General features: G+C 46.1%; 1 protein-coding gene across 1 annotated transcript; it reads left to right on the forward strand.

Moving 5' to 3' along the window:
- The first annotated feature begins 4,683 nt into the window (after positions 1-4,683).
- LOC107199374 (vascular endothelial growth factor receptor 1-like) lies at positions 4,684-9,194 on the forward strand. Its single transcript, XM_015616698.1, has 2 exons — positions 4,684-4,818; positions 8,976-9,194. The coding sequence occupies exons 1-2, from the start codon at positions 4,714-4,716 to the stop codon at positions 9,177-9,179; spliced, it is 309 nt and encodes a 102-aa protein (XP_015472184.1). The 5' UTR covers positions 4,684-4,713; the 3' UTR covers positions 9,180-9,194.
- Positions 9,195-10,305: the final 1,111 nt, after the last annotated feature.

The raw sequence follows: 10,305 nt of genomic DNA on the forward strand, positions 1-10,305 counted from the left end.
ACCTGTGTCCTGGATCCATGTCCTGGACCTGTGTCCCACTGCTGCTGTGGAGCTGTGAGGGGACAGCTGAGATCACCCAGCTGAGCTGGAAGGCCCAAAGCTCATCCCATGCAGCAATTAATCTCCTCCTGGACGAGCATCCAAACATGAAGGGCTTTGCTGCCTGCAGGAAAACAGTGTTCCCGTTGACCTTTGGGTTGCTTTTGTGTGTTCTGTGCTTGCTGTCCCTGGGGTTGGACAGTCCCTTCCCTCCCTGTGCCGCTGCCACGGCTTCCTTGGCCGTGCTTTTTGTGTTCCCTCCCAACACCCTGGCCTGCCTGAGCTTCCTGCAAACTTCCACTGACCTGGGGAGCCAGACATGCAGTCTGAGAGCCAGGGAAAGGGGCCTTTCCCTCCCCTCCCAGCTGGGGCTGCAGCTGATAAATCCCCAGTGAGCTTCAGCTCTTGTCTCTCCTCACATGCAAGGAGCCCGCAGTAAATCACTCTTGTTAATTTTCCTCTGGGAATTGCTGGGTGTTTCTTTCTGGGTGAGATTCATAGGGCATTTCACCTTCCCAGCTCGGGAGGAACAGATGTGCCAAGCTACAGGGAAATATTCTGTTCTCATCAAGGGTTTCTTTGTTGAGGAATTTCCCCCCAGAGTTCAGTGCCAGTGACTGTGGAGAGGACAGCACCTGCATTTCCCATGCCACAGCTCTCCAGATTGCAACACTTGAGTGCAATTGATTTACACCACCTGGAACTGGACATCTTCCAGGCTGAGGCTATCATTTTGAAAGAAAAGTGACCCTGTCCCTTTTGTTTCAAGAAGTTCTGTCTCTGAGAGAGTTTTTTACAAGGAGTTAACTGATTGCTGGTGGACTGGAGGTGGTGAGCATGGTTGGAAAGCTGGCAGTGACACTCCTGATGTTCCAGCAGATCATTTTTCCACGCCACCGTCAGTGTGAACTACTGAGGGGTTTCAGGAAAGATCCATTTTTTTTTTGCCTGCACAAACCATAACAAAGCTATCAGCTGGCAGTTGATTAGCTCAGAACTTATCCCCTGTCATTCTGTTAAGCTCCAAAGTTGGGCCACTTTAAATTTCCTTATCTTTCCAAGTCTGGAAAGTGCTGGAAAGCCTCTCCTTCCCAATGGCACTGTCTTGCTCCTGCTTAGGAGGGGATTTGGAGCAGCTGGAGTAGGACACACAAGGTTTGAGCCCTTCTCAGTGTGCTGGGGCTCTTTAGTGCTTGATGAGGCTGTCCCATCCCTGGAAGTGTCCAAGGCCAGGCTGGATGGAGCTTGGAGCAAGCTGGGGTGGTGGGAGGTGTCCCTGCCCATGGCAGGGGTGGCACTGGATGGGCTTTAAGGTTCCAACCCAAACCATTCTGGGATTCTGTGACATTGGGTTTTTTTTTTCCTTTTGCACAGAGTTCTACAGTTAGGGAGGGAAACAAAAGCTCCCTGGCCTCAGGGACAGACCCAGGTGCTCGACCTTCCCCTGCAGCTGGCCCTGTCACTGCAAGGTCACTGTCCCCTGATGGCCAAAGTGCAGCCCTCACCTCCTGGATGGGGCTCTCAATGTCAGACCTGCAGCAGGACAGTCCTACAAGCTGCTGCCCCAGCAGCACCCTCCCTCCAGGAGCTGAAATCACAGCACGTTCCAGGTTGGAAGGGACCCCCAAGGATCACAGAGTCCAGCTCTTAAACAGAGAACAAAACCACAACCTTGGCTTTATTAGCACCCTGCTCTGACTGACTGGGCTAATCCCAGGGGTCCCACAGGTATCCACCCACAAATATCCACCCACAAATATCCACCCACAAACATCCCACCCACAAATATCCCACCCACAAATATCCCACCCACAGGTATCCTATCCACAGGTATCCACCTGCAAATATCCCACTCACAAATATCCACCCACAGATATCCATCCACAAATATCCATCCACAGGTATCCATCCACAAATATCCACCCACAAATATCCACCCACAAATATCCCACCCACAAACATCCCACCCACAAACATCCCACCCACAAATATCCCACCCACAGGTATCCTATCCACAGGTATCCCATCCACAGGTATCCACCTGCAAATATCCCACTCACAAATATCCACCCACAAACATCCCACCCACAGATATCCCGCCCACAAATATCCATCCACAGGTATCCATCCACAAATATCCACCCACAAATATCCCACCCACAGATACCCAAAGGTATCCCCACCTGTTTAAGAGCTCTGATATTGCAGATGGAAACAGGGAGGGAAAAGCCCTTTCACAGGCAGAGTAAGGGTATAAACTGGACAAATCACTAAGATAACACAAATTACTGAGATAACAGAAATCACTGAGATAACACAAATCACAGCCATCTGCTCTAGGACACCCCAACTGTCTTAGCAAAGGGAAGAACCCATAAAATAGAAAACCTTTTTCTCTTTATTTTTTTTTTAAACACAGTGAGAATGATGCCCAGGAGACCCAAGACCCACTAGTGATTAACAACCACCACAGCTGGAGCCATTCTTTCCTTTTCCCAATCTTTATCACCCAGGAACTGCCTCTTGCTGCTGTTAAGTGCACTGTGATTTTAAGATACTATCAATATTTCAAAGATTGATGGTAGAAGGCCAGATTTATCTAGTTTGGCTTCCAGTTCAGATTGTAGCTTATCTGGGGTAGTTTATCTGCAGCCCCTGGTTGGACATGTGGCAATTCAGGAGCAGGCTGCTATTAAAAATCAATTAGGACTGAAATACAGCTTCTGTCACACACCTTGTAAATCCCTGCTTCCCTTCCCATTAGGTGAATCAGTAGCACCATACCTGTCCTGTTTGCAGCTGGGAAAAGGCAGATTAATTTTAGGTCTCTTGTGAATCTGAAAATTTGGTAGAGATGAGTCTTGAAGTTTGGGAAAGATGATGGAGAATGGGGTTAAATAAATATGTTTTGTTCCTGAACAGGAAATATTTTTGAGCCATTTTATTCTGTTTTGACTAAGGTGCATCAATCATTGCACAGTTCAATATTTTTCCTGCATTTTAGGATTATTTCATATTTGTTTAGCTGCCTTCTTTTAATTTATGTTACTTCTTAAACAAACAGTGCTATTCTGAAAATCTCTAAAAATACTGGCAGAAATAGTTTTAAATTCAGTGCTTCCATCTTTTCAGTCAAAATCTGATCCTGAATTGTGCATAATTTGGTATCAGGAAGCTCCTTTTTTCCCCCAGCAAATTTTCTCTTGGCCTGTATCTTTATCCATCCATCCTACACCCTTTTCCATCCATTCCACACTTTTGTCCATCCCCTGTCACTTGGCACATCCCTTGTTCTTCCCTTTTCTCCACAGGACAAGAAATAATTGTAATTGCATTTCCCCTGACACCTTTTTTGCACTTTGTTGCAAATACACACAAAAATCTACTTTCTCTGCTTTTTCCTATCACAAATAATTACCCAGTGTCTTCTTTTAAGTAGAATAAAAATTAAAATATTGTCACATTTGATACCTCCCAGTGTGGTTCAACTGGAGAGCAAGACTGCAGAGGGATTAAGCTGCAGGGATAAACACTAAACACATTTTCATAATGTGACCCAACAGGAGAATTTAGCATTTTTGGGAAAGTGCACGAGACACTGGACTGAATATAAACATTTCCTATTTGTTCTGGGGCTTGGACCAAGCTACAAAGTTGTGGTTCAAAGATCAGGTTTCTCTGCTCAAGGCTTGATTAAAACCAGGGCCTGCCTGGCCAGAAAGTTCAGATGTGTATCTGAAACTTCCCAAATGTGGGGAGATTAGAGATCCAATGTTTTAATTCTAATTAATCTCTCTCACATAACGTTTCCTGCAATGCCCTTACGCCAAAGCACAGCCAGAATAAACCAGTGACGTGGAAGAAAAGCTGGCATAAAAAACAGCACTAGAAATAAGAGAAATCATCAAGATTTGGGGTCTTTATGTGCCTTGGCTCCAGTGCTCGTGCTCAGCCCCTCGTCCACACACGAATCCCAATTCTCTGGTCCTTGCAGAGTGCCCCGAGTCCCTTCTGTAAAACACCACCATCACCTCCCACGTGGCCTTTCTGGCACACACACAGCTCCAGCCAACACTTGCTCTCCTCCTGATGAAGTCCATGGTTTGTTTTGTCTGCTGAGGACAAAACTCCCAGTTCTCAGAGCTAAAATGAAGCTCCAAACCCCACAAAAGGCAGCAGGGCCACTCTGCTGTGTCCATCCCTGCCTTGCTGTGGTTGGGAGTGAAACTGGGGTTGGGTTGTGGAGCAGAGGAGCTCCAGCTCTGCTCTGAGCTGATTCTCTGAGGGTTAATTCCAGGTGACAGCACTTGGGTATTTCCCTGGCATTCCTTAGGCAAAGGCTGCTATCAGTCAAGAAATGCCTGTTGATGTCCCCAGATAAAGGACAGGAGGGCTTCCAAGGCCCAGAAGTATCTTGGCACCTTGAGCTGGTAATCCATGAAGTTTTTCACATCTCTGCAGAGAAATGTGCAGTTCTGGGGAATTTCTGGATGAACGTGGGGCCAAATCCAAGGAATTGGTCACTGGCTGGAATCCCTGTGTGACACTGGATGTCCTGACTCCAAGGGAGCCTTTCTGGGCAGTTCAGTGCTCACACTGCTGTGCCCTTCCTGTGACTGAGCAGCTTTCCAAATCTTTCTTCTCCCTGCAGACTACAGGAATCCCTTTGTGGAGATGTACTCTGAGCACCCTGACATCATCTACATCGTGGATGACAGGAAAACAGTGGTGATCCCCTGCCGGGTCACCTCGCCAGACATCAAACCCAAACTCACCCAGGTAAGAGATGGCTCCAGACAAGCTCAGTTCAAGGTCTGGGCTGCCAACAAAGTGGGGAAAACCACAAATTTAGATGCATAAAGCTGGGGAAGTTCCATAAAAAAATAGCAAAGACACTGAAAATCCAGAAACATGAACCTGTTTGTGCAGTGTGTTACTGTTGAACTGGGTAAAAAGATTTTTTGGGGGATTGGGCTGAGTTTATGCCATGTTTTTTTTTTATGTTGTGGCTTGCTGTTCCTCCATAAATTGGCAGAGGTAGATGACAAAGCACTATTTTCCTTCAAAATTCTTTGTGTAACACCCATCTCTCTCTGAAAGGTTCTCTTTGAACCTCCTCAGAACAACTGCCCATTTTTGCTCCATTTCATCAATTCAAACCAAGTTTCAGCCTTGGGAATAGATGGCTCCAGCATCCATCCCTTTGGCAGCAGTTACACCTGAATTCAAGGTTACAGCACAGTCTGTGCAGGCCAAGGCTGTTTGGGATAATAAAAATGGAAATTTAAGGTCTGGGCCCTGATCAGTCAATGGAGTCACTCATTTAAAGGCTTCAGAACTGCCCTCCAGAGCAGCCTGTCACGGAGTGAGGAGCAGGACAGACATCTCCTGGCTCCAATCCTGCATTTAACATCAGGAATTCTGTGCTTTTCCATTCCCCTGCCAATCTGACAGCTCAGGAAACCCTAAAGGGAACAGGAGCTCATCCTGTGCTCCTTTTCCAGCCTGTTCTGGAGGGGCTGTGAGGGATGAGGCTGCTGTGGATATGGCAGAGAGGGCTCTGAGCACCTCTGCTCCTCGTGGCAGTTCCATGCCTTAGATGTCCCCTTTTCCTGGGAGATAGCTGGGATTCCACGGAATAGAATAGATTCCATGGAATCACTGGGACTGGGACAGGGCTCCAGCTCCTGCTGGGACCCATGGAACATTCCCAGTAGAGATGCAGAGGGACAGCAGGAGCTTTATTGCTTTGGAGATCTCTATTTTTAAATTTCATCAGCAGGGATTAAAGTGGGGAAGGAGGCTCCTCTCCAGTTTTCTTTTTAGGCTGGATAAGTGTTACCACCTTCCCTCCTAGGCTATAAAAACGAAACATCCCTGTCTGATTTGACACCAAATCCACCAAATTCATGGCTGGAGCAGTGCTGGCACCATCAGGGTGGCCTTGGAATTCCCATCTCCACATTTATTCCCTCACTGATGGACAGCCCTGCTCTTCTTGTTTCCCAGCCAAATTCCCGGTCATTTCACCAAACACAAACTTCATCCCAGCTGCTGGAATGAAATCTCCACTGAAACCTCTCCCACAAAAAGTTGTCCCCAGAAGATTTCCCCCTCCAGGGCTGAGCAGCTGGGGCTCAGGGCAGGGAGGCAGAGGCTGGGCACAGCTCCCAAAGGAGCTGGGAGCTGCTGGGACGTGGCACCTTGGGAAGCTCCAGGATCCAGCTGAGGATGGCACCACTGGCTTGGCCCTGGCTGGGAATCCCACTGATGCCTTGCAGGGGCTGCCTAGAACAGAGGCCAGGCAAAGTTAAGAGAATAAAGTGGGGATTTATTAAAGGCCTTCAAACAGGTTCACCTTGGGCAGTCAGAAGCCTCTGGGGATCCACCCAACGTGGACAATGGACACGAGTTTTTCAGACAATTATAAATTTGGTCCAGTTACATATCAGGGGTTAATCCTACAATTACAGCTTCAGGTAATGAAGTCATATTCCCCCAGTTTGCTCCCTTCCAACTCACTTAGGTCGATACTTTCTGGGCCCTGAGGCAGTAGAGGGTACTCAGATTTCAGGCCTAGAGGAATTGAGGCAGTAGAGCATCCGTGGATTTGAGGCCTAGAGGAATTGTTATGTCTGACCAAAATGTGAAGAGAATTTCCTGACACTCTGGATGGAGTTTGGAGTTCTACATCATGCAGCACAGGGTTTGAAAGATAGAAAAGCTGAAATCCTACGGCACCACCAGAGCGCCGAGGTGGCGGCTCCCGCGCCGGGAGGAAACGGGGCAGGAGAGGGGCGGAGGTGAGCGTGGGGGAGGAGAGGTGAGCGAGGCCATCAGACTAATTTAGAACATCCTCTCCTTCCAAATTTAATCTCCAGGAGACAACTGGAGAGGGAGGACAACACTTCAAAGGGAGGAAAGCCGCTGTGATTTCCTTCAAGCAGCATTGACGCTTTTTTTGTTTGATTGTTTAAATAGGTATTTGTGAATATTTGATGAAGATGTTTAATCTGTGTGTGGTGTTGAAAAGGGCCTCCTGAGCAGGGTTATTTTTCCTTCCCCCTTCCCCTAGGCTTTGGGGAGCAGAGCTGCCAAACCCTGAAGTTCAGCTTTATCATGTTTTATTATTCTTGTGGAAAATGGAGTCTTTGCCACCGTAAATTAATGTCCTTATGTTACCATTATACTTTAAAATCACCGCTCTCTCTTTAAACATGTTCAGAGAAAGGTACCTCTTGCTTGTACTGAGCTGATCCCAGCTACCTCAAGGTATCATCTTTGTTATTAACAAACTCATGCTAAGACACACAACTCAGGCTTTTAATTTTGTGTAACATGATTTTAATTCGGGGCAAAGAGCTTTTTCAGTCATGTCACATCTGTTTAGTCACTAATCTGGTTCAGTGTGCATTTGCCACTTCCAGCTTTGACCTTCATGAGTGCTAAAGCATGATTAAGCCTCAGGTTTTAGACCTCTTTCTGTAATTTTTCCTATTTTTCCTCACGGTTCTAAACAGAGATGCCACAGCTTGATTATTTCAAAAGCATTTACAAGAAATCCTCGTTTCCTACTGCTGTCAGAAGAGATGCTGCTCCAAAAGACTGTCTGGCTGTCCCCCTTTCCCATGCAGCATCACCAACTCCTCAGGCAGAATTCCTTTGTGTTTCCATGCTGGAATTGTAAGAATTGACCCAAACCAAGGCCACCCTGGTCACTCGTGTGTCCAGAGCCCCAGGCTGCAAGCTGTGTGGGACAGGAGGATTGTTTAAACTCAATCCAATTTCAGCTGCCCTGCCAAACCAGGGTCCTGACTGCTGGGACACAAACAGGAGCTGCACACAACAGGAATAGGAGTAAAACTGTTCCACTGGGGTGAAATTCCTGCTTTCAGCCCCCTGCTTAGCTCCCAAAGCTAAATCAGGCTCTCTCTGAAAAGGAAAACTTCCCCTCGCCTCACCTTTGAGCAGCCAGGATATGAGGATGAGGAGGGAGAAGCACAAAGTTAAATAAAGTTAATTATCATGAGATAACTGCAGGCATACTGGGGTTTGCCCAAACCTTTCATTTTTTGGGCAGAAGTGATCTCAACACTCCCAAAGAGCATCCTCAGTCCTGAAGAGCCTCATCCTGCTGGGAAAACCAGAGCTACCTGTGCAAACACCTGAAATGGGGAATTTCAGGGAGCTCTTTTAATTTCTTTTCATTTTAATTTTAATTTAGTTCTTTGGGACATTATGATCCAGGATTTTCAAAATTTTTGGAAAGTAAATTACATTCCCTCCAGCAAGTAGAGGATTTCCCTGTGTGTTAATAATAGCAATAAACTGATTATTCCCCCTGACAAAAGCCAAGCTGCTTGGCACTGCTGTTGTACAGGGGTAGGAGTTCACTCTCATTAAATGAATTTTTGCTCTAGTTTATTTTCCACATTTGCCTTTTCTATTCTCACTTCTTCCTCATAAGCAGAATTGAGAGTGTTTTTTCAAGAATCCCAGAACATTATGAGTATTTTTGAATTTAGGATAAAAAGTGCCTTAGTCCCTTTATTTCTGTGATTTACCCTCCTAAGTCACCCAGGCTGCTTCCAAGGAAATCCATGGGGAGCTCTGAGAGTGTCTCCCCACTTTCTGTGGGATAGAGAGAAATTGGGGAGTGCCCACAGACCAGAGCTTGTAGATAACCACAGACAGGTGAGTTAGTGAATAATTCTGATTTTGGGAGAGTCTCATATGTTTTTAAAGCAGAATGAGGAAAATGTGAGGAAGCACCTCCAAACAGATCACCCCATAAAATTCGTATCAAGATGGGCATCATGATTTCCAGAGGATGGATGAGGGAAATGGATCCCACACATGGGATCCTGAACTGGATCAACCCAAGTGTTGAGTTTAGACACTCCTGCCTTAGGGAGGGTTTTTGTGTTCCCTTGCAGTACCCTTCCTCTGCAGAGATCAGCTTCAAGAAGATGTCCTGGGACCCCAAGAGAGGCTTTGTCATCCCCTCCCACTCCTTCGTGCCCTCCGGGATCCTCACATGCTCAGCCCACGTCAATGGCAGCGTCTTCAACTCCTACTACATGGCCCAGAGACTGGGTGAGTGCCCAGGGAGCTCCACTGGGAGCTCCTGCCTGTCTTAGCCTCTCTTAGATTTGATAGATCTCCCTGGGCTGCATCTGTAGCAAGTCCAAGCTGGAATGTCAAAAGTAAACTCCTTTCTCCTTTTTTTTCCTCCCTATTCAATAGAACTTGGACTGGCGCCACTCCTGGTTTTGAAAAAAGACCAAGTGCTGAGGTGGTACAAAACAGAAGTGTTTTATTCAAACCCCACCAAGGCTTTGTTTGCTTGGATTGAGCTGTATTTACATTAAAACAACTGCTGGTTCAGGACAAAGCAAACAGCAGCTTTCTTTTTGCTTCTGGTCATTAACCACGTGTGATTGTCGTATAAAAACCTCACTACACTGCTAATTCACACCTTTGCTTTTTATAGATTTTCTCTTGGTGATTTACTACATAATTTCCCTTAGATTTACAGCTGAGCTTCAGCTCATAATTAAAACCTGAATTTGAAGCAACCAAACATTAAATTTTTGAGTGCTGGGTATTTATATGAAACCAATTAGAATTTATTTTTCTTTTGTTTTCCATGTATGTTCCTTATCCCCTCATATATCTTCTATTTACTTGGACTTCATTCCCATTAGCTCATGGCATCCTTCTTTACAATCAGCACTCAGCTTTGAACAACAGGCTTGTAAATTTGTGTGGCAGCCAAATAAAAGTCCGGTAAATCTCTCTTTTTCTCCTTTTTTTTTTCCTGTTTGAAGTAATTTTTTATTAAAATCACAAATGCAAACCTACAAAACCTCTTAGGCCATCCCTGTGCAGCTCAAAAGGACCCAGGAAATCCCTTTCTGTCGTGTGTTACCCTCACTGGTCAGGTGTGGTTTTGATACTGGGCCCCAAAAACTGATGGAAGTTCAGAGCTGATGTATTTAAGGATTGATAAATGTGTAAGAGCAAGACTTGGGGATCCCATTTAGGGAATTGGGGATCCCATTAAGGGATTGAGGAATCCCATTTAGGGATTGAGGGATCCCATTTGGGTATCCCATTCAAGGGTTTGGGGATCCCATTCAAGAGTTTGGGGATCCCATTCAAGGATTGGGCGATCCCATTTAGGGATTGAGGGATCCCATTTAGGGATTGAGGAATCCCATTTGGAGATCCTATTCAAGGATTTGGGGATCCCATTCAGGGATT

The sequence above is a fragment of the Parus major genome, unplaced genomic scaffold (genome assembly GCF_001522545.3).
Source record: "Parus major isolate Abel unplaced genomic scaffold, Parus_major1.1 Scaffold629, whole genome shotgun sequence".
NCBI classification, from domain to species: Eukaryota; Metazoa; Chordata; class Aves; order Passeriformes; family Paridae; genus Parus; species Parus major.

Excerpts from the sequence above, each read along its gene's own strand:
- LOC107199374 (XM_015616698.1), top strand. The coding sequence starts at position 4,714 with ATGTACTCTGAGCACCCTGACATCATCTACATCGTGGATGACAGGAAA. Across the intron at positions 4,819-8,975 it reads TCAAACCCAAACTCACCCAG|TACCCTTCCTCTGCAGAGAT; the intron begins GTAAGAGATGGC and ends GTTCCCTTGCAG.